Genomic DNA, 23,773 nt, shown 5'->3' on the forward strand with positions numbered 1-23,773 from the left:
TTCCATCTCCTTTTATACACAAAAATCAGGGGTTAGTACTTGTCCAAACACACCTGTTAGATACTGGTTGGTTAGAGATTAACATGCAGTTACAATCCAGCTCACATAATGCTCCTACTACTACACATGCTCAGGGGAAGGGTCTTAACCTGGGCCGGGGTCTTCTCGACCTGTGGGTGTGTTTCTCAGTATGATAATGCAGGTAGTTCACTTTCAGGACACTCAGAAGTTAGTTTCATTGCCAAGTTCATTAATTGAAGAGTCACTTTGCCAGGTTGTCAAATAACTCATCCTCAACACAGTCCCAGACATTCTCTTTATGGTCCAGGATGTTCTGCTTATTTTCTAGGGTTTGCAGATCAAAGCTTGTTCTTGATGAACTTATCGCTAATCAAGGTCATCTTGACCACGCTTCAAGGTCTCATTTGGCCAAGCTTCAAAACCTCGTGATTCCCCCCATATGTGCGGTACCTGTGGCTACTAGCACAGTTACTAGCCACGGCTACTAGCCAAGGCGAGGTGCGCTCTATCACAGACACCGTGGGGACGGCACCCAGCCGTGGCACGGAAAAGCGCCAGCGCCGCGTCCCTGAAGAGCTGAAGCTGCCCGGGGCCGCTGCTGAGGGGAGGCCGGGCGGCGGAAGGAGCGGGAGGGGGCCGAGGGGCCGCGGCAGTCCTCCGGGCGCTGGCCCTTTAAGGCGCGCTGCGGGGTGCCTGGCCCTTTAAGAGCTGGCCCCGCCCCCTACCCCGTGAGCCCTGTGAGCCCCGGCAGGCCCAGGTACGGTACCGGGGGGTGGGCGCGGTGGAGCCGGTCCCTTGGGCTGGGCCGGGGGTTCCGCCGCCCGGGCGGCGGGTGGGGGCGCGGGACTCGCTGGGGAGGCCGCGGCCTTGCCGTTCTGGCGAGCGGGTGTCCTCCCCGGGGCCGGCCCAGCGGCGGGCGGCGGAGGGAGCGAGCGAGACACGGGGGGGTCCCTGCTCACGGCCCGGGGGTCCCGCTGCCCGGTGCCGCCGAGGGCGGAAGCTCGTCCTGGCGATGGCAGCTGTGCTCGGCCGCGCCGGGAGCTGGCGCCGTGGCGGCAGGGCTCTGAGCCCGGCCCCCACCCCTGCGGGCTCTGGCCCAAGGTCGGGGCCTCCCCGCAAGCTCTCGGGGCGGGGGGGCCGGTCTCCCCCGTAAGCTCTCGGTGGGGGGAGGGCTGACGGGTGGCAGCCGCTCGCTCCGCCTGGCCTTCACCCGGTGTCTGTGCAGGCCCGGTGGGGTTTGGCGCCGACCCTCCCTCCCTCCCTGGCGCCATGGCCATGAGGGAGCTGGTGGAACCGGAGTGCGGGGGCTCCAACCCCCTCATGAAGCTGGCCGGCCACTTCACCCAGGACAAAGCCCTGCGGCAGGAAGGACTTCAGGGCCCGCTGGCCTGGCCCCCGGGGGCCCCCGGAGCCGCAGCCGTGAGTGTTGCGGGTGGCTCCGCTTTGCTGAGCTGGGGCTGGGTGTGGGGCCTGTCCGCGGCTGGGTCCCTGTGTGCAGGATAGAGGGGTGCTGCGGGGGGAGCGGTGCGGGATGGCTGTGGGTGCAGATAGGGGTGGTGGTGATTTTTTTCCTGCGGAAAGAGGCCACAGGGTCCCCCGGTTTGTCTTGCAGGGCTGTGGGGTGAGGGCCTGCCTGTGGAAGCAGCGTTTATGGGCACGGGAGGATGTTGGTGGCTGAAGTGAGCTGTATGCCTGGCAGCCCAGAGGGTGGTGGGAGGACAGCTGTTCCTCCTCCTTTAGCTTCCACATAAGCAGGTGGCTAATGCGAGAAAATGCTGACAGCCTATGCTCAAGGAAGGGGAAGATGTAAATGGATCAGGTCATGGGATGTGAGTGGAGAGGGGCATGGGGTCAAAGTTGATGGGCTAATCACCTATTCCCTGTAGGTAGCCAAACCACTGGGAGTGGCCACTGAAGATGAGGTAAGAATGGATTGATGCATTTCCTTACTGCTTGTCTCATCAACACAGTTTGCTATTTTTTGCCTTAATCTTTCCTTCTGACAAGCCCATTTCTTTCTCTCTTGCTCTATGGCTCTGCCTGTTCATCTTCTATGCTATGTTTGTAATCCATCTCTGTATTTGGCAGCTTGTTGGAGAGTTCTTACAAGAGCAGAATGCCCCTTTACTGTCCCGTGCACCCCAGACTTTTAAGATGGATGACCTGTTGGCTGAGATGCAAGAAATTGAACAGTCAAGCTTCCGACAGGCCCCTCAGCGAGGTGAGGGGAGTTAGAGTAGGTGGAGAGCTGGAAAAGATCTTGGTGTTACAGTTAAGCTCCTAGCAGGGTGGTTCCTATCTGTTCAGCACTTGTGAGATTGTATCTGGAATATTGTTTCCAGATTTGGGCTTCCCAGTACACTGACATAGTGGAACAAATCCCATGGAGATCAGTAAGGTGTTCAGGGATTGGAATACATGGTGTAAGAAGAAAAGCTGAGGGAACTGGGTTTGTTCAGCCCGGGGAGGAGGAGTCTAAGGGGCAGTGGGAGGTGAGGAGTGGAGTAGTTGCTGTCTTCCACAGCCACGGCCAGGATCTTTGCAGCAATACCAGCAAAAGGACAAGCGGCAATGGACATGAACTTGCAAAAGGGAAACTGGCTAGATGTAAGGAGACATTTCTGCCCTTAGAGCAAGGTTCAGTACTGGAAAGTTCAGTACTGGAACAGGTGCCTGGGGAGGCTGAGGGATTGCCAGCCTTGGACAAGTTCAGAAGTTACCTGATGAATGCTCTGAGCAACCTAATCCCTAGCTTTAGTGTTAAGCTGTTGTGAGAACACTAGCAACCTCCAGAGATTCCTTCTAAGTGGAATCTTTCTGTGATTTTATTCTAACAAAGGGAAGGATCAGACATGATGAGGCCTAGTCTGGAACACTTAAACGATGCCTTTGAGTCCTTCAATCCTGTTTTTTTTCTTCTTGTAGCTCCAGGTGTGGCAGCCCTGGCACTGTCTGAAAACTGGACCCAGGAATTCTTGGCTGCAGCAGATAGTGCTGGTGATGTGTCTTCAGATTACAATGAGGCTGACTGGTCACAGGAGTTCATTGCTGAAGTGACAGGTGAAGGCTCCCTTTTGGAATTATTGTTAAGATGTTGCCCAGTCACGTGCCTGGGTATAGTGCAGAGCTACTAAATGTGAAATTGGAGTGATGCTTTGGGCCCAGCAGTGTTTACTGTAGCAGCTTTAACAGGGGGGGGAAAAAAATGCTTTGTAGTGGTTTAGCCAAGTTGTTCACAATGTGATGTGGAAGCTTTTGTTTAGGTGTAAGGGTATTTTGTTTTTAGCTTAGGTTACCTGGAGAACTTAGGAGAAGCAGACTATTCAACCTGCTTTTATAAAGATTACTATGATTTAACTGGTACAAATTCTGGAGGTGGTCTGGTATTGCTTCTTGGTTACATATTCTCTTAATTCCCTCTCTTAAGGCTAACTTTGTTTTTGGTACAAGGGTAAATATAATTTGGTGCGCTTTGGCTAAATACTTTTTGTCGGTTTCAGGGAGGTAGAGGTATTTTGCACCTTGGAAGTAGGTTAAGTGAATGTTTCTGGCCCAAAGGTTAAGCTTTCCATTTCAAGCAAGCCAGTAGTTTATCTGAAAAGTTGTCCTGCATTGTGTATAGAGCTGGGGCTGGAATAGGGTCCTGTTACCATGCATGATGTAATCTGAAAGTTGTGACTGAAATTTGGATAGATGCTGTTCTTTTCTCAGGGAAAATAGCTACTGTGGAGAGCCAGGTAGTCCCATTCTTTGACCTTCAGTCTTTATACTTCTGGGAATATAAATCATCATTTGCAAAGGTCTTTGAGAAAGTTCTGATGAAAACCTAGTGCTTTGTAGGCTGTGCTTTTGACAGAGACTTGTAATGCATTGCTAGTTTTCTTGACCTACATAGTATCCTACGTGGAGCAGATGAGTAAGTTGTGAAATTAGAATAGAAAATCATAAGGTTATTGGCACCACAGTGACATCTGTATTAATACACAGTCTGAACCTAAGGCTTGATTTTTAGATCGGAATAAACAAAGTCAGAAGAAGTGAGTGTAAGCAATGTTTCTTTGAAGACATCTCTGTATGTTAGCTAACCATGTGTAAAGTGGAGAGAGCAAAACCTGAAGTTAATCTGAGTGGTGGTGTGCCTGTCTTACTTTTCTTCCCATTCTTTGTGATGTCCTGTGCAGATCCACTGTCTGTGTCTCCTGCCAAGTGGGCAGAAGAATACCTAGAGCAGTCAGAGGAGAAACTGTGGCTTGGGGAATCGGAAGACCAGACTTTGGCAGATAAATGGTGAGTCTGTTTTCTCAGGACTAGTTATTGCTGCTAGGCACTGGGGTGGGTGACGTTTGGAAAGGTGATAGAAATCTGCTATGGCCTGAATGCTTTTGAGTCATTTAACCTAGTGATGTTCTCAGGCCTTTGGTGTCAGAGAAAGGAGGAAACAATGCTTGGAGACTGAAGTTTTTAACAGTTCCTAGCTTTTCTGTTTTCTAGTTCCAGGAAAATATTGTGATCATGTAGGCTAACTTAATCTCATGCCTAATGCAAAGCTCCTTAAAGTGATTTCAGGAGCAAGTTCAGGAACTCCTAATTAAGCATAATTTTTTCCACAACAGATGCTTTTTTAGATTTACAGATCTCAAGCACTAGACTCTACTAGTTGTAAACTTTCACTTTATTTTCCCTATCTGACAAACCACATCCAGCCTTTCCTCTGCATATTCCTAGATTCAGTCTTCAGACATTATTTTCATGGGTTTTTTGTGTGGTAGGTTGAAGAACAGTCTATTACTACTATGGATCTTCTGTTGACTACAGTCAAATTTTTCAATTCAAGAAGCAAAACACAAGCACTCAATTTAGGCTTACATCTTTCCCTAAAAGATTTTACATATTTGGATTCTCTTTCGTCCTGGCTCTTGCCTTTTCTGATACCCTTCTGCAAATACGGACATGCCTGAGTTATTGCTGTCAGTTCCAAAGACTTCACCAAGAGTGAATGTAGTGGTAACACCTGGAACTGGTCCTGTCCTGCTGTAAGCCAGACAACATATTGAGTTGTGTGCTTGCTGTGACCCCTCGATCCTCTGTGGAGTTGATGCTTTTCCAAGGCACTATTCCTCTTCCATGAGCATGACCTACTTTCTTTGTTCCTAGATCCGTGACCTTGTTTTTGTTAGTACTAAAACTTGCAGCATCTGATAGTGTGTGAGCTTGCCAAGGAATCCAGACTGTTCTGCAGAACTGTGCTGTCACTGTAATTGTTTCATTCTGCTACTGTTTGTGTCAGTCACTTGCACAGTTAACCTAGTAGTAATTTTGTATTTTTACAGATGGATAAAGGTACTGAATCACTTAAGAGAACCCTAGAGTCTATGAGGAAGGGTTGTATCCCTCAATACTGTTGTCTGGCCCATTGTGTAGTGAAAGAGTTCACTGTTGCCTGTTATCAGACTTTCTCTTTCCCTTTTACTGCCTCTGAGCACAGGTATGAGGAATATCAACCTGAGGATGATCTTAAGAAGACTGTTAATGATTTCCTCTCTAAAGTGGATGATCCAAAACTCAAGAATTCTGAGGTAAGAAATTCCCTCACCAGGGCTGACAGATAACTAGAGTGAATAAGGGGTGTGGGGAATTGAGAACGGGGAAGATGGTAATGGAATAAAGCCTCCTGCTGTCCTGTGTTTCTGTTTCTTCCCTGATTCCTAGAAGTTGAACCCTACAGTCCACTCCCCATATTGTACATGACTGGTGAAGTCCTGTACTCCCCACCTTTTTGGGCGTTTTGTGCTCACTTTGCAGAGAAGCCCTCTTAGTGAAGGAGGGGGGCATGGACAGAGGGCTTGTTGGCAAAGCATTTGCCCAGCTCCACCCTTGTTTCATTTCTCTGCCACAGTTCCTAAAGTTTGTCCGCCAGATCGGAGATGGGAGGGTATCGATCGAAGCTAATCAGGTGACCCACAGAGACCAAGATCAGGCAGAGCAATGGGCAGCTGAGTTTATACAGCAGCAGGTAGGAGCCCCAGCCCTATGTGCTCTGAAGGAGGAAAGCTTTTTGCCACAGTACACAGTCTGGGAGTGAGGGAGAATGACAAGTCCAACTCTCAGCGATGCTCTACTGATGACTAGGCTGGGGGAGGCGAGGGAGGGGCTGTTGGGCTCTTCTTAGCAGAGTCTAGCCAGAAGTTGGGAAAGTATTTGGGCAGTGTGAGTTTTCTCATCTCCCATAGCACCTGGGAGGAAGGGGGTATCCAAATGAACTCTTTTCCCCTTCACAGGCCATCAATTTTTGCTGATGGGAAGGAGGTGTCATCACAGACCCTCCTGCTGTGCCCTGAGGTTGCCAAATGCTAAAAAGAAAGGTGTGTTTCTGTTTCCAAACTCCCAGGGAGCATCTGATGCCTGGGTGGATCAATTTGCACGATCTGGGAGCATGTCAACTCTTGATACGGAATTTGAGCAGGCAAAGACTGCTGTGGAGGTAAAGCTGGCAGAGGAGGAGGGCTGGGGTACCATCCGAGAGCCCGTGGTAGGGTTACCTCTCTCCTTTGCATGCTGGGAGGAGGGCTAGAAACATTTAAGAAGGAGTTCTCTGGGGTGTCTGTAGAGCTCAGTTTATGGTTGAGGTACTCTAGTCACATTCTGTTCTCCCTTCAGTCAGATGTGGACTTCTGGGACAAACTCCAGGCAGAATGGGAGGAGATGGCCAAGAGAGATGCGGAGGCTCACCCTTGGCTCTCTGATTATGAAGACCTCAGCTCCTCATCATATGACAAGGTAACAGAGAACAGGCTCTCTCAGCCCTAGCACTGAGGAGCCTGGCAGTACATCTGCCTCGCGAGTGAGTTCCACAGACTCCAGATGCTGCTAGGATTCCTTCTTGGACTGATCTGTTGCTGTCACTTGCACCCTCAGCCCAGATCAACCAGGTGTTAAACAAATACTGTTTTCACTTCTGCCTGTTTGCAAATGCTGTCTTGTTCTTGTCCAACACCAAATACCAATTCATACTGGGATTCTTTGAAATGAGTGCAAGTGTTGTCACCCCCCTTTCCCCCCTGGAAGCTGATGAGACCTGCACCAGATGTTTAGTCTCTGTTGTGACTTATTCCAGGTCTGGTTTGGAGGAATTTTTCAGCATGGAGCAGGCAGGCAGAAGAGCCATTGTTCTCTGATCTGCTACAAATTAGCAGAGAGGACAAAGTCCTGGCTGGTCTGCAGTTTGAGTGCTGATGCAGCGAGACTAGACTGTGCTGTACTGTAGAGAGTGCTTTTCTCCCTAAGCGTGTCTCCTAGCATTATCCCCTGCCTGTCTTCCCTGCTAGGGTTACCAGTTTGAAGAGGATAATCCCATGAGAGATCACCCAGATGCATTTGAAGAAGGGCAGAAGCGCTTGGAGGAAGGTGACCTCCCCAATGCTGTCTTGCTCTTTGAGGCTGCAGTGCAACAGAAGCCAGATCATATGGAGGTGAGTGAGAGCAGAGATACCAGGCCTTGGCCAGCTCTCCTGCTGCTTGGATCCTTCCCTTGTGAGGTGTCAGGGTGTGTGTAGAAAACTTGCTTCAGTGTTAGGAGCTGTGCAGGGTGTATGAAAACACCCAGAGCCACAGAAAAATGAGATATGTAGCTGATGCATGTGAATCCCCAGGAGGGCTGTGGGCAAGGAAGTTTATGGCTAAAGTCAGTTACAAAAAGCACAGAAGCTCTGGTGCAGAGCTGTGTGAAATCTTTGGAGCATGTGAGACTGTGCATGGAGCCAAGGCGAGGAGTTCTTATCTCTTAAATTGCTTCTGTGGAAGTCTATTGGTATTGCAAGTTTGGACACGCTTATGGCAGATGATAACTTCTTTCAATATCTGTATCAAAGTCTAATTCTGAGCACCTCGTTAGACTAGGAGTCCTGGTTAGGTCTTCCATCTGGATGCCAGGAGATGATGTAACCCAGAAGGGTTGAGAGAAATGTCTTGGGTGTCTTCACAAACTTCATTTGTAGCTGTTGGCCAGAGAATGATTTTCTACTAAGGACAAGTTTCCAGCTCCTAATTCAGTAAATATTTATTTCCATAAAGCACTTCAGCTTCTGCAGGATGGATTGAGAAATGTGCACCTTTCTCCAGAGGTAGAGGACATGGATATTCTCAGGAGGAAGAACGCAAATACACCCGTGTTGTCCATTTCTGGAGTGTCTGCCTCAAGGACCCAGGGATGTTGACTTCTCAGTGTGTCTGATTCAAACCCTGCTAATTGTATATGATTGGAAATACCGTATTTGTTAATCCTGAGCCTTAGAGGAATTTGCTCTTGGAACAGAGGTTCTTTGCTTTTGGGAATACAGACATATAACTTTCTAGGGTGTTGGGAATAGGTGAAAAGTAAACAGAGATTTTGGGGATCTACTTTAGCTTTAGAGTGGTCAAAACATGTTGCCAATATTCCTCTAGAATTGGAGGAATATCTTTTCTCATAGGCAGTGTGAGCTGCAGGCTAAGCATAATGGAGAGGTAGTTGAAACCTTAGGGGAAGAAATCCTGGGCCAGTTCTGGCTAGCTGTATGGAAAACATTCTGAATTCTTCTGCTGTGACTCTGCAGAAAGCACAGGAGAAGCTTTCATAAATGGTACAGTGATCAGATGGACTTGAACAATTACTCTGAAGGGAATGTCATGTTTGCTTTGGTCCAAATCACTTTACCTTGAATCTCAGCTCTTCTGCCTGCAGAACACTGTGCAGTTATCACTGGGCAGCTGTTCTGAGTTGCACCTAGCTATATGGTGATGCATTAGAGATTTGAGACAGTAGATTGCCTCTGGCTTGCAGTGGCTTTTGCAGTGTGTCTGGGTCTTTGCTAATGAAACAATTTCCTGCCTTGAGACAGTGGATACTGCATTTTGTGACTTACGTTCAAAAAGCAGGTACTTCATACTGACAATCCTGCCAACTAGATAGCCTATTTTTCAGCAACGAGTGTGGTTATCAACATAAAGTGAACAGGTACTTCAGATTTAGTGCTTTAATTAAATATTGCCTGTGTCAGCAGCCTGGGGATGGAAGTGGCTTTAATGTACTGGTGTCACAATGGTTGAAGATTCAGTAAAATAACAGTGCTTCTACTTTCAGGTCTGACGGTCAGCTCCCCAAGATTATCACTTGCTAGTGGACCAAGTATATACAGCTCCCTACCTTGGGGGTCTCATTATTAGCGCTGCTGCTATGCCATTTCGTTCTTAGGAAAGAACTTTTAGGCTTTTTCTCCTTCCTCTGCAGTTTGACCACAGTTAGAAGTTAAAAGCAGAGATTCTGCGTAGAACTGCCAACAGTTGCTTTATGGTAGATGTCCAGGTGTAGACATTCACTTCTTTTCATTATAACAATGCCAGTTTTATTCGTCTTGAGGACCTATGTGCCATGAAGTCTATATGTCTTTCAAGAGAAACTTGTATCTGTGGCTATTGTGTATACTTGCATGTATTTGGTCTCACTCTAAAAATGTGTGGAATAATATGATGGATTTAATCTCTGTGTCTCTGGTTTATCAGCTGATCTTTTTCTCTGGATGTGAAGAAGTCTGACTTTGTGCCTCTTTATCTTCTTCAGGCCTGGCAGTATCTGGGAACCACCCAGGCAGAGAATGAACAGGAGCTTTTGGCAATCAGTGCCCTCAGACGGTGAGTGTTGCAGGAGAGCTGCTGAGTGGGGCTCCTGGTCTAGTGCAGAGTACCACAAGGGCCATGGTGTGCTCGGTCTTGATAGTGTTACCCCCTGTATCTGGGTGTCTCCCAGACTGATTTCATACTGTATTCACTTTTCTTTTTGACCTGCAGGTGCTTGGAATTGCAGCCTGGGAACCTCACGGCGCTTATGGCGTTAGCGGTCAGCTTCACCAATGAGTCCTTGCAGAAGCAGGCGTGCGAGACCCTGCGGGACTGGCTACGCCACAAACCGGACTATGCCCACCTGCTGCAGAAGGAACCAGAGGAGAGTGTCTCGGGGACAAACCTGGGGCCCTCCAAGCGTGTCCTGGGTTCCCTGCTGTCTGAGTGAGTTACACATTTCAAGCTCCAGCTGAAAGGCATCCTGGAGGGTTGGGAGTGGTCCAGGCAGGAGCAGAGGGAGCACCCCAAGGCCAGCTCCCTCCACAGGACACCAGTATCCTTGTTCTGTGCTTTTCCAGCTCACTGTTCATGGAGGTGAAAGAGCTGTTCTTAGCAGCTGTGCGCAGCAACCCCTCGGCTGTGGATCCTGACGTTCAGTGTGGCCTGGGTGTCCTTTTCAACCTTAGTGGTGAATACGAGAAGGCTGTGGATTGCTTCAGTGCCGCGCTCAGTGTGCGCCCCAATGTAAGAAAGGGCAGACTCTGGATGCTGAAGGTACCTGGAGGTTTATGGGTGACGGTTTGGGTGGAGGTGCCTCTTGTGTGAGAGGTACGTTTTTGGAGTGGAGTAGTAAGACGGAGACATGGAGAAGGAAGGGTTGGCTTGGAGCTTATAAAGATCCAGTTTATCTCACCCTTTCTCTCTGCCCCCTCCACCAGGACCATCTTCTGTGGAACAAGCTCGGTGCCACCCTGGCCAATGGGAATCGGAGTGAGGAAGCTGTGGCTGCATATCGTCGGGCACTGGAGCTCCAGCCAGGATACATCCGCTCTCGCTACAACTTGGGCATCAGTTGCATCAACTTAGGCGCCCACCGGTGAGCATAAGATGGGCAGATCTGCTGTGAGCCATGAGCGTGCATATGTTTTTGTGGGAGAGGCTGCAGTAGGCTACTAGGGCAGTGCCACGCTGCCTGCAGCCTTCCCTTGGCGTACGAGAGCAGAGCAAGCATGTGGACTCTGCCCTGAGAATAAAGTGTCATGCAGATGCAGCTGGAGTAGGGGCCATGTGGACTTCAGTTAAAAGGGAAAAGGGGATCTCTGGTTCTGGAGCGGGGCAGGATCTGGTGAAGAGGAGGAAACTGTTTTGGAGGGGAAGTACTTTAGAAGCGTATGGGGGAGGGAGTATGAGATGTACCATCTTCTCCAGTAAGCATGTGTATGTTCTCATCTTGACAGTGAGGCTGTGGAGCACTTCTTAGAGGCTTTGCACATGCAGCAGAAGAGCCGAGGTCCGCGGGGGCAGCAAGGCGCTATGTCTGACAACATCTGGAGCACCCTCCGCATGGCCCTCTCCATGCTGGGGCAGAGTGACCTGTATGGGGCAGCTGATGCCCGTGATCTTCCCACACTGCTTCAGGCATTTGGCCTCCAGCAGTGACTCTGGGATGGGCTCCCCTGCGAGTGCAGGGTTGGCCCAGCCCAGCAGTGACCTTTCTTAGAGAGAAAATGTTCACTAGGGTTCACACATATCTTTGCTCTGGTAGGGCAGACCATTGGCAACAGTTTTTTCAAGGACCTCCCGCTGAAGCGTGCAACTTCCCCTACCTGTTTGTTGTGGCCTGAGCATCTCTGGGCGGTTCATGTTATCACCTCTGTGACTGACTGACGCTGCTGGTAGGCAGATGATCCAAGTGGGGAAGACAGCAACATCCCACCCTCTTGCCAGACTGCGTTTGCAGTAATGCTCAGCGTGGCTATGATAGCTGTTCTGCAGAAACTGTCTGCTGGACACATGCAGGTTGATTTGGTGGGGTAGGGTTGCCATTTGGTGAAAGGGAGAAAAATTCTGGGTTTTGAGCATGCTTCCCCCATGTATGTGCTTGCATGTGTGTATATGTGGGTTGCTAGGGAAAACTGGGGGCAGCAGCCCCCTTCTCCTGGGTACTGGTAACTTCGTGGTACAGCCAGATGCTAGTTTCTCAGTGTCTCTTCATGATGAACCTTTTAAGAGCGGAATATTGTACTTACACTAGGGACACGGGTGGAGGACCTTACCCTGTCAGGGTAAGAGGAGATCCCAGAGTTCAGACTTGAGGGAATGTGATAGGAATAAAAATCTAAAATGTAACCTTCCCTCCCAGAATATGGTGGGGAAAAGGGTCAAGTCTTAATTTTCACTTGATCATCTGTCATCGTTTTCCTTTGTGCAGAAGTTCCCCATCTTGTGTGTAACTGAATCTTGTTAATTATAAATATCTATATATGAATCTATTGGGGAAAATGTTTTTTAATTGTAAAGTATTTTGTATAATAAAGAGGGGAGAATTAAAATTGCCAAAATTACATCTTTCTCTGTGCTTCTGTCGGAGCTGCGTGCAGTGGCTAGTATAGATGTTGGGGGGGGGGTGGTGGGTGAGTATAAGCCTACTGATTTTCAAAAGATAGTTCAGAGTCTCTCTCAGCTTGTTTCCCCTTTTGACCCATATTTTGTTTTATTGATAGCTCATATGCAAATGAAGCTGAAAAAACCTCAATTTGCTGTAGCCTCAGGCTTCAGTTCTGTGAGCCAGCAGAAGAGCTTCCCTGTGCCAAAAGCTCTCTCTTTTTCCTTGCTTAGGTTTAGGGGTCAGTGAAACACTTTTTTTCATTTTTCTTGCCATCTGTAGTGAGGGAAGTTGTGTTACATTTTATTACCTCTTTGAAGAACCTGACTGCTGCAGTAGTCAAGACCAGTTGTTTAGGCAGGGAGCACTTACCCTTCCTCTTCCACCAGGCACCTGTTTCTTCATGCTTCTACCTCACAGGCTTGTTTTTCTGTTGCCTCTGTAACAGTTGGGAGCAGAAAGTGAGTGCAGAGAATATTTCCTGCTGTATGTTTTCTGAGCTCTATCTTGCCCTGTGTCTCCCATCCAGTCTTCCAGCACTGAGACCTACATGCCCTGTTCTGAAATTGCTGTAACGCATGCAAAATGTTTTGCTGCTTGTGCTGTCTAGAAGGAAGGGAGACACTGCTTCTGCGTCCTGGTCACGCACACTGCTCCTCATCAGAGATGGGTCTTTTGGTTTTTACTGATCTCAATCCTTCTGTCAGATTATCCTCTACTCAGCAAAAGAAAACATTAGTGCCTGTGCTGTTCTTCACTTGCTGTCCAGGTGTTCTCCCTTCCCCAGTTCTCTGCTGTACCAAAGAATTTGCTTTGCCTCTTTCCTGCACCACATTCCTCTCTGTTCACACTCCCATTGTCACTGCTTGGCCTTGCCTTTTTCTCACCCTCAGGTGCCATTAATGCTTCTCCTCTCCTTGGCTACCTAGTTGTCTCAATTTCCCTTGCTGTTTGTCTTAAGCTCTTGACTTTGTGCTTGGTGTCCTTCCCTATCACGCATCCCCTGCTGTCCCTGCAGCTACAGTGGGCTGTCACCATTTGTTCTCTTTCCCTGTAAATTGTTCTCGCTTCCTTCCCTCCCTCCCTCCCTCCCTCCCTCCCACCTTAAATCATTTCACAGAATCCGTGCTACCTTTGCTGAGGCCAGATCTTCACCTAGACGCTAAGTCTCCCAGGACTGAGTGAAGCTTTAGCTGCCTCTGTCCAAACCATGTCTAACCTTATCCTGTTAAGAATTGTCTTTGGAAATGGAGCGCTGGTGCAGGGAACAGCAACTGGCTGATGCTATTTGCATTCTGGTTCCAGTTCACACCTTTGGTCTGCCCTTTGCAGCCCTGTCTCTGGCCACTTCCAAACCAGACTTGCACTGGGGCTCTGTAAGTATCTTGATCCTAGTTTGCGTTTCCAGCCACCTCTGTGGCTGAGCCCTGTTGCACAGCAGGGGTGGGTAGCAGGTTCTGAACATTTTAGATTCACAGAAAGGTAAGACAGTGAGGCATGTTTGGAGGTCCCTAATCCAGCCCCCTGCTCACAACAGGCATGACTTGATCAGGTAGCTGAGAGCCTTAGAAATGATTGTGCTCTGCAATTTTTGTCCTTTCTGTACTTTCTCCTCTTGTACTTTCCGCAGTGTACAGAACAGTGGCAGGGCCTATCACCACTAAAAAGCACATGAAGGATCCCAGCAGGCCCTTCTTTGTTCTTTACCAAATCCATGGGCATCACAGGACACAAACTAGATCTTTCCTAGGGCACTGGACATGCGGACAAAGGGGATTGTTCAGTACATGTTCTACCAATGTTTCTTGCTATGTTTCTGCTGTATTTCTTCAGTGTTTTATTGCTGTTTAAGGCCCCGAGAAGTCTTAGAATCTCTCGTCTCTTGGTGTTTGCCTTGTTCAACACCCAGCTGGGAGGTACCAGCAAATGAAAATTTGTGCTTTGAGATCCTTACACCTCTAGCACCGTGCTCCTCATCAGCTTCCATACTTGTCAAGCAGGTGGGTGTGCTGCCGTTGTATGTTCTGCTTTACCACTGCAGTTTCCTCATCTTGAGCTGCTGAGCCTCATTATGATTCTGGGTTTTCTTGAATTACAACCCCCTGACCTCTTGTTTTGGGTCCCAGGCTACCTCTTTTGCTTGCGTGTGCCTTTCCAGTCTGGAAGGGACTTGGAGCAATCCTTCTCTAGAGGAATGCTCTAGGGGTGGTGACCTGAAGTGTGTGTTCATGGAAAGAGTGTAAGGGCAAGCATGTAGTGGGTATACGCATATTCTCTAGGAATCTGCTGCTTTGAAGACTGTCCCACCCAGAAGTTGCATTCGTATGTTTAATATTGGTGAATTTATTCCCTGCCTGTGTGTTGTTGATTTTTAAGCCAGCTGGTGCTTTTGGTCACTATAATGTCTTGTGGCTGCACAGAAGAACTGTGTTTAGATATCCAAAGTATTTTCTTTTGTTTTAAGCCTGCTACCTCTTCCTTTGTGGTCTCCTACTTCTGGTACTGTAAGACATAGTAAGTAATATAGTTCTAGTACAGTCCCCGTCTCCCCAGGGTGAGCTCTCTTCCTAACTCTGTACCCTACACTTCTACTGTATTATTGCCCTAACCTGCCCTGGAGCCCTGACCAGAAACACCATGCCACTTTCTCCTCCAAGTCAGTCCCTGATGCTCAAAAAATCTTTTGGTAGGCATGTCTGCCACTGAGGAAGGACTGAAAGCAGCGCAGCAGCAACAACAGAGACAGGCCAGACAGACAGACCACTGGGTCAGAGCAGAGCCTGGCAGCTTCTCCCCATGGTAGTCCCTTGTTGACGTTGGCATGTGTTTCCTTGCTCCCACAAGAGAAACCTTTGCTGGTCACCATTATGCTTAGTATGGCAAAGCATTGTCTGGTATTTTCTGATGCTTTTGGATGCCTGATTTGAGATGTGAAACTTTAAAACTCTGTAACGGTCCATGACTTTAGGAAGAGTTGTAGGTACAGAGATCCCCTGAAAATGGGATGCTGGATGGGTAGGCTTTTTGAAACTTTTCAATTTTTCTGTTGCATTTCTTAAGCAGAAGTGACACCTAGTGTTGAGTCGAGGGGAGGTCAGTGTCTGTCACACTTGCTTGGACCAGGCCACTAAGGAGTTTAAGAGCACAACTTGCTAATAAAACATAAGAGGAACGAAAGCTGGATGCATTTTCTGAGCATGTGACTTTTGTGAGGTGGAGAAGCTTTCCCAGAAAAATGTGGTGCTGTGAAGCTAGGACCTTTTGAGGGTCTGTGATGTTTTGTTTTTTATATTATTTGGGTTTTTTTTCCTGGTTCTAAGCATCTAATTAGTCTGGGCCTTTGTGTTTGTGAGTCCAGCTTAGCAACCATGCCATGGAAACCCGTTTGCACATTTATTAAACACGGAGACAGAAAGGAACCTAATTGGGTTTCTGAACATTTTGAACTAAAACAATTATTCACAGACAATCTGTTGCCTTTTCCTTTATTGGGGAAGGGGAGACTTTGGGAAGGAAATAATGGATAGAAAAGCTCTTCCCTTTCCTTTCTGGCTCCTTTGTCTTGTCAAGTGGGACTTAGAACGCTTTTGTCAGTCTGTATTTGCTGTGCCACTCTTTCCAGCATATCTTTGTGGAACTCACTGTCAGTGGATATGCAGAACTCACCCCAATAGGCTGCTATCATCCCTCTTTCAGTCTTTGAAAAAGCAGTGTTGTTCAGTCCAATTGACTGAGCACTGGCAACTGGGGAGTGAAGCAAACACAGTGGCAATCAGAGAGAGAACAGAAAAAAAAGGGGAGTTTGTAAGAGATACATGCTTGGCAAAAAAGGAGGCATCTTTTTTCCGTCAAGGGTTTGGCAGTGGATACATTTATCGGTGGGTGGGCTGTTCACATCTTGGGGTTCTGTGGTCCAGTTGCATGTTCCTACGCTGCATTTCTGGGAGCTGTTTTGTTTGAGAAACAGAAGTCTTAGAGCCAAAAGTGAGAAAGACTCCATCTTTGTGATGAAGAATTACTTTACCAGCCCTCACAACTGCTAAGAGAGTAAAAGCCAAAACCCACCCCTGCCCAAAATAAACCGGTCCATGCTGACTTGAGTCCACAACTACCAGACAAAACAGCAGTCAGAAACGCGGGGGATGTAACTCATGTGTAATTTTTTTTTTAACCCCCTTAAAGTAAGGAATAAAAAGAGGTGAGTAATTATTGAGACAGAAACTAAGGGATCCACTGTGGTGGAGAAGGGTGGGAACCCAAGAGGATGTGGAGGGGGAAGGAGATTGTTGTTAATTTGATTTTTCTACCATTTTACCTTTTCCAGCACTGTGAGGTGGGTGCACATGTGACACCCACAGCTTTAAGTGAATTTGTTTTATCAGCCTGCAATCTCGTGGAAAATAAACTTTGACAGTGCAATGATGAAGTCAACTAAAGAGGAAATAAAAGTAAATACATAAGAGTCTTGATGTATTTGGAAATGAGTCTACGGGAGAACAAAAAAATAAGCTCACTATTAAGCCTTGTCAGAAAAACCCAAGAAAGTAAGTTTTGTGAAGAAGATAAAAATCTTCTAGTAGTTTCTGCTCCAACTCGGAAAAAGTCTTCATTTGTTCAAGGGTTTTTTGCATAATGCAGTTCTGCATGTTTTCAAAGACTGCATGTTTGTCATTGATCTTGCTTGTTCTTCTGCTTTTTTTTCTACTGAGGGCAATAGAGGAAGAGAGGTTTCTCCTTTTCCTCTTTGAGTTTTCTTCTTTTTCTTTCTACTTTTGTCACACACTTTCTGTTCCAGGTTTTGAGAAACTGCTACTTCCACTGGAGGGGAGTGGGGTTGTGTTTTCGGGGAACGTAATTTCCCATAAGAAAAACGAAACAAAACACAAAAAATCCCCCCAAGCTGTAGATATTTCCAGACCCAAACTGCTAGGCCCACTCTGTGGTATTCCGCTTTGTTCAGTGGCTTACTTCCTTGGGCATAAAGCACCATGTCAATGAGATGAGCAACACTGAAACCCATTTAGTTTTCAAGCCCAATAGCACTAGGGAAGAGGGTCATTAGAAGCAGGAGCGCCTTTCTTTCTGTGCACTTGAGCGTGTTTATACAGAGATCTTTGCCAGGCTTTTGTGTCAACACATCCCGTCATAGATCACGTTTTGATTTTCCTCGGTGCCATGAAAAGCCCCACTGCCAGCTTTGGTGCTCTGCAGAGAGGATGGGGGGCACTTAGGAGTTCACTGCTGCCTGTATCGCTCCGTGACGCTGTTGAGACACACTCAGACTCATTCTTTGTGTTGTCTTTAGGGCTCTTACGTTTGTCCAAAGGGCTTTTCTGAGACTGTGGGTGCTGAGGAAGATGGGAACGTTTAGTTTGTGATGAATCATTTCATTATATATTAAAAAAAAAAAAAATTCCAGAAACATAACTAAATATTTAATCAGTAACATATACTAGCAAGATACGCAGAATGAATGTTGTTCAGTGGCAGCATAAATCCACCCTGTTCTAGTCTGTTTTAGCCCCTCTTCCAGTCATTCTTCCCATCCGCGTGCTCCTTCTCCCTTCTCTTGCCAGATGGTGGAAACCGTGGTTCCGGAGGGGAATGCGGCCTTCCCCCTTCCAGCAGCACCAAGCTGCAGGCTGAGCTCCCTGCCACACACGAATTCACGCTGTAATGGTGCAATTTGCCAGTAGAGCAGAGCTGATTTCACATCCAACTGCTGCTGGAAACCGAGGTCCTGCTTCTCTTCTCCAAAGCCCAGAATGCAAATTTCAATTGCTCTGCTTCCAGCCTCTGCAGAGCAGCAGCAGAATGAACCATGGGGAAAAAAGCCCGTGGACTTTTGTGCTAGCTTAGTTCTGTGATCTGCCACACCATGAGCTCAGCCAAGCACCCGTGAAAGAGATGCAGCAGGAGGATTTGGCTGGAGCTCGTGCGCAGGCTGCCTGTTCTGGCAGGAGTGAGCTCTCTCCCTTCCCAGCTCCCCGTCTTCTCCAGCAACCCCGTCCCTGACAGAGCAGGGGTCCCTGAAGCATTCTACAGGGGGGGGTCACTGTAACCGTGACCTTGAAAGAAGCTCTGCTGGTCCGAGTTTGCCCCTTGAGGTCATTATGTTTAATGACAGCACCGAGCAGCACCTGCACTGTAGCTGTAAGCACAACTCTGTATTTTCTTTCTCAGGAGTTCTGGTGTATGAAAACTGCCTCATATCGCTGCCTCCTTGGTCCCTCTCAGAAGATTGCACGCAGTGCCTGGCCAGCCTGCCCACACCCAAGGTATATTTGAGATCTACCGCTGGTGAGCTTGCGGGTGTTTCATCTGCTTTCCCCAGTAACCACTACACCTCCGAGTCACTGTTGGGAGCTCTCTCACGTCTGGTGGTAAGGGAGGGAACGCTCTTGTCCGAGGGTGTTTTAGCACGCAGTGACGTCGGGCAATTTCCAGCCTTGGAGATGTTCAGGAGTCACCTGGGCAAGGCGCTGAGCAGCCCCAGGTAGGTTGAGGATGAGGAGGGGCGTTGGACTCCAGACCTCCAGAGGTGCCTTCCCACCTATTATCTTTCTGTGATGCCACACAGTCGCTCACCTGCTTTCACTGGCAGTGCAGCTCGTTCATTCTTTTGCACAGTTGTTACCATTCATTAGACTGTTGCTTAATTTCAAAAGTCAGAGATGGCTAAGGCCAAATCAGCTTTTAAAGGAAGTCTCTTCTTTTTACTGCTGTGGGTATTTGGATTGCTCTGGAACTAACAAAAGTCCCGTTGTTTTCTCCCACTGTAGCAAAGCTGGCCAGCATGCTAGCCAATTAACGGGTCTGAAAATATATTACAGAGCAAACCTGCCATATGAAAATAAGCAAAAATATTGCCACTGCAGCTCTGCCAGAGCCTCCTTGCCCTGCTTTACCAGCTCTGCATCCCTGTGGCTGCTCAAATGGCTACGTAGGTGACAAGGGGCATTTTAAAAGAAGCTACTTAAATGCCACCTTTGTCACCTGGATATCTCACATCGAAACCCTTTGGAAAACTAACATTGTGTATTAGATGTGCTTCACAGGTAAGCAAAAATGTAGACTGCAGCAAGTACAAGAGTTCTACAGCCCATGTGTCTCAAAATACTCCAATGTGGTTTTCTTGCTGTGGTTCAGCTGGCTTCTGGAAAATAAGGACAAAAAGAATCAAAGCTCTAAGCTTTATCAACATACTCGCTCTTCAATGGACTTTTGAACCAGAGCAACGAGGTGGCTGGTTGCAGGAAGACCAAAACCAAAAGAAAATAATGATTTTTTTGATGTCTGAGTGTAATATCTGCCACTTCTCAGTTCTGTTGAATGGGGCGTTTCACAAGACTTCAGTGCAAGCTATAAATGTAGGCAATGAGCTGCCTCTCCCAGACAGCAGCACCGGACTGGAGGAAGTGCTGTCGTCTCTCCCCATCCAAGAAGCTGACACCCAGGTGAGACGCACACTTTTTACAGGAAAACTTTCAGTGGCTTCCTGGGCAGCTACTGTGAAATGCCATTGAAGAGAAAGAGGTTTAAGTGTTGGGATGAAAGCTGCAACATGTATGTGAGGATCTGATGTCTGTGTTTGCAGAAACTTGCCTCATCCTTCAGGTGATAAGAAGACCTCTGCAGGATAAACATACCTTCCACAGCGAGAGGGTGGAGAGAGCCATTGCTGCACAATTCCAGGAGGTGACAGTGAGACTATTTCACCAATTAATCTTGGGCATAGGATCTTTATGTTGTGTCAGCACAATTAACTGGCTGCTGCTGCTTCTTCTTCCTTTTTCTAGAGGCAGAAGGTCATTATACTAGTGCTCAATCAATCAATAAATTAAAGTTCAGGTAGCCACAGCCTCCATAAAGTAATTAATTATAGCTGTGAAAAAATGCTTAAATATTTTTAATCACATAGTGAGATTTTTTAAAAATGTTGATTATGTTGCTGAGGTCTTGCAATTTGAGTCTGACTTTTAATCTTACTTGGGCAGATCTGATCTCCTCCCATCCCTTCCCAGAATCAACTAGAGTAACTGCTGCTTTCCCTCAGGTATATTTGCCCTGACATCTAAAACTTTGCTTCGATGACTGTTCTGTGATTTAGAAAGGGAGTTGTTCTATTAACTGGCCGCTTGTTTCTGTTCCTGTAGCTGTTACTAATAAATACTGTGGTTCTTTGTCTGATTCCCAACGAGTCTGTGCGGAATTAGATATGTAGCAGTGCTAAAAAAGACTTTTTCTACCTGAAATTTAGTCTGACTCAAAGAGCTGATGCTTTGAACTTGATGGCTTCTCAGCTTATGTCAAGAACAAGAATCTCTTGATTTCAATAGAAGTTCATGTAAAAAGGGAAATAAGGTGTTTCAGTGAGTCTAAAAGTTCAGTTCTGGCCTTAACAGGATAGTTTTTTTCCTATTTACAGTACAAAATGCACTTTCATTTCAATATTAATTGACTGTCTCACTACTTCTTTACTTGTAACACTATGTGGATCACGAAGTCTAGTCCAAACAGCGAATGCCAGTTTCCAAAATAATTCTCAAATGCAGTGTCAATTATCAGCAGAAAGATTTATCACCAGTTATATGGGTTTTTATTATTCAGGATATACCAATAAGATGTTAAACTAAACGCTCAGATGTCCCTCGCACGTATACACATAAACCAAGATACACAACTAAATAAAACTGGACCGTTTAGATGTACATATCTCATTATACTTTTTTCTTCCAAATACAGATTTCTATGTCATGCCCTCAATATTTATAGTTGCTGCTATATTTATCCTCTGCTAAAGATGTTTTACTTTTCCTTTTTTATCCCCCCCTCTCCAGCATTTTGTGTCTGGTGCAAAAGGCTTCTCACAGGCATTGATTGTTTTCTGTTTTCCTTCTCTGCAGGCTGTCATCCAGCTCCTGCAGCAAGACAAGAAACCCAAACTACTGAAGTCCTACTGAGATGGGAAAAATCATCATTTATGAGCATGCCAACTTCCAGGGTTACTCCAGAGAATTCACCAGTGACATTGCCAATCTAAAAACTGTAGATTGGAATGATTGCATCTCCTCAGTGAAAGTATTTGGCCAGCCTTGGGTGGCTTATGAGCACCACAACTACACAGGCCGGTTGCTGGTATTTGAGGAGGGAGAACATTATTTTGTTGGTAGAGAGATGAATGATAAGATCACTTCTCTGCAGGTGATCACTGAAAGTCTGCACAATCCTCAGATCACTCTCTATGAACATGCCCATTATCAAGGGAGGGCCAGGGTGATAAGAGAAGCAACCAATCTGGCTAGGGGATATGACAATGACACCATATCTTCCCACAAAGTCCAGAGAGGTGTCTGGCTGTTGTGTGAACACAGTGATGGAAGTGGGTTTCGTTACATTGCACGAGAGCATGAACACCTTCCAGCTTACAGTGCAATCAATTTCAATGACAAGCTTTCATTTCTGCGTCCCCTTCTCCCTGGCAAATGCTCTTAGGCTGCAAATCCTGCAATGCTGAGGGAAGATGCAGCCCCAGCAAGAAATGTGAGACCTAGATCTCTGTCTATGCTTGTATGTCTTTTTCCCCCTGTGTTTTTTCCACAGAAACACTGGGGAGAGCTCTCTTTCATGCTGCTCTGCAGACCTTGCCTTTCACTGTCCTCCCTCCCCATAATCCCCACGAACGCAAGAACTATCATATCGGGTCTGATGAAAGAGTCTCAAAGATACGAGTGTGTAACCCACTGCACCTGCAGTGGGCATTCGAATATCCTGCACTACGTAACGTAAAAGCATGGCATGTTGCTTCTGTTACTAGATGCATCAACAAAATGTGCGTATAGAAGCAGCACCGCTTACTTTGTAATTTGTTGTGCAATGCTCTTGCTTTACCATGGCCTCTGCCATCTTCTGTATTCCATTTTGTGTTATTGCCATTAAAGAAGCTATTGAAAGCAACAATGGGTCTATTTTATGTATTGTTTGTGGTTTAATATAGATAAATATTGCCCTTTCATGATGAGATATCTCTATGCATTCAAAGAATGGTTCACGAAGTCCCTTGCAAACATTTTTCATGGATCTCTCCTGAAAGGTTTTATCTCCTTCCATTCTCCCTTGTCAGTAACATTGGGCTCAGGCTTGGCTCAACCCTACTTAGAGTCTTGGTTACCATGCCAAGTGTTGCTGTGGTCCTGGCCAAACTCTCACCTGGAGACTTTACCTAATTGTCACAAGACTGATTGTATCTCAAGGCATTGATCATACTAATGTCTTCTACTGCCCTAAATTATGTAATCAATCAGAGAGTTTTGATAAACTTGAATTGATTGATTGGTTGATCACAACAGGAAAACCTGTCTGATTTTTTTAAACCTCTGTTATCTTGATAGGAGATGAGGTATCATTTTGAAATCAGTGTGTTTCAATCAGAATGGAAAAAACCCTTCCTCTAGAGTTACCTCCATTGTAATTCTACATTGTAACGGTGTTTTACCGTTATAACAGCCTCGAGAGTCACCACGTGGTATGTTCTACCACAGACCAGACTTAAGTGCTCGCTCAGGCTTCTCAGGGTCCCCCAACACACCGAGCAGTGCCAGGGGTTATCACCACTACAAGCATGTGAGGAATGCCAGCGGGCCCTTCTTTGTCCTTTATCAAATCCATGGGCATCACAGGCCACACACTAGATCCTTCATAGGGCGAAGAGGGAAATGGAGGATGAGGATGGAAGCTGCAAGAAGCGGCAAGGGTTGCAGCTTGGGTTGCTGGAGCTTCTGTAGTTCAGTGTTCTGCAAGCCACAGAGCAGCGTGGAGAATGACCCGCTGTTCAGTGTTCCTGCAGGATTGCGACGCTGTATATGTGCTCTTTACCTCCAAAGCAGCGCATCAAAAGCTACACGACAGAGTCAGTTTCAAAATAATAGCTCTTGGAATAGGAGACATGCAAGGCCTCTCACACTTGTGGGATACCTGGCTGTTTCAAGAGCTGTTTTGCCACGTACAAGTTTTCCTGGAGAGCGCAGAGTTGCAGCTCCGCGTTACCGCTCTCTAACGGCACCTGCACTGTCTGAGCCGTGTCACGCAGCTCCACATTGCAACTTTCTCTAGCTCTGTGCTGAGCTCGTGTTTGCCATGATTTTCTTGTATTTATAGCTAAAAATGAAGCCCAGAAGACGCTGCACTCTCCTCTGCTGGGCTTTGTTCCCATTTTGAAACAAACACCGCAGGCTGTGCCGACATGTCAGCCGCTTGTGCTTGTCTGCGAGGCTCGTGTGGTCAGATGCAACGGTGACAGCTCAGGCTCCATGTGTTTTGGGACACTTCTTACTGCTTTGCAGCCAATTTCAGGTTTCCTTGCTCTTTTTTAAACTGGATTTCAAAATTCAGTTCAAAGAACATGGAGCATTCTCCCTACTCTAGGCCAAAATAACTTGGAAACGCTGAGTACACTCCCGATAAAGCCAGCTGTGCCCAAAGGGAGGAGACAGCGTATTGGGAGGGGGAAGGCAGACACTGGCATGTTCTAAAGTGGGCTGTAGCTGTGGTGTC

At 47.0% G+C, this 23,773-nt stretch overlaps 1 protein-coding gene across 9 annotated transcripts; it reads left to right on the forward strand.

The window, feature by feature from the left end:
* Window positions 1-738: 738 nt before the first annotated feature.
* PEX5 (peroxisomal biogenesis factor 5) lies at window positions 739-22,180 on the forward strand. 9 transcript variants are annotated; one of them, XR_012626873.1, is made up of 18 exons: window positions 1,002-1,440; window positions 1,908-1,943; window positions 2,110-2,242; window positions 2,947-3,081; window positions 4,203-4,308; window positions 5,507-5,597; window positions 5,918-6,034; window positions 6,410-6,502; window positions 6,679-6,798; window positions 7,347-7,490; window positions 9,617-9,687; window positions 9,844-10,059; window positions 10,194-10,389; window positions 10,554-10,711; window positions 18,404-19,677; window positions 19,818-19,918; window positions 20,218-20,276; window positions 21,127-22,180. XR_012626873.1 is itself a non-coding variant. In XM_074854788.1 (16 exons), exons 2-16 carry the CDS (start codon window positions 1,291-1,293, stop codon window positions 11,272-11,274), a joined length of 1,968 nt encoding a protein of 655 aa, XP_074710889.1. In that variant the 5' UTR covers window positions 739-778; window positions 1,247-1,290; the 3' UTR covers window positions 11,275-12,179. The 9 variants fall into 9 exon arrangements, 5 of the variants coding, with proteins under 5 accessions (XP_074710889.1, XP_074710881.1, XP_074710905.1 ...); XR_012626874.1 differs by lacking the exon at window positions 20,218-20,276 and having other exon boundaries at window positions 18,404-18,498; window positions 19,544-19,677; XR_012626872.1 differs by lacking the exon at window positions 20,218-20,276.
* The last annotated feature ends 1,593 nt before the right edge of the window (window positions 22,181-23,773 follow it).

This window comes from Strix uralensis, chromosome 2, assembly GCF_047716275.1.
Source record: "Strix uralensis isolate ZFMK-TIS-50842 chromosome 2, bStrUra1, whole genome shotgun sequence".
NCBI classification, from domain to species: Eukaryota; Metazoa; Chordata; class Aves; order Strigiformes; family Strigidae; genus Strix; species Strix uralensis.

Bases quoted from the DNA above. Each gene is read 5' to 3' on its own strand.
- PEX5 (XM_074854788.1), top strand. From the start codon at position 1,291: ATGGCCATGAGGGAGCTGGTGGAACCGGAGTGCGGGGGCTCCAACCCC. The intron at 2,243-2,946 runs GTGAGGGGAGTT...TTCTTCTTGTAG, and splicing joins CCGACAGGCCCCTCAGCGAG to CTCCAGGTGTGGCAGCCCTG. The intron at 10,060-10,193 runs GTGAGTTACACA...GTGCTTTTCCAG, and splicing joins CTGGGTTCCCTGCTGTCTGA to CTCACTGTTCATGGAGGTGA.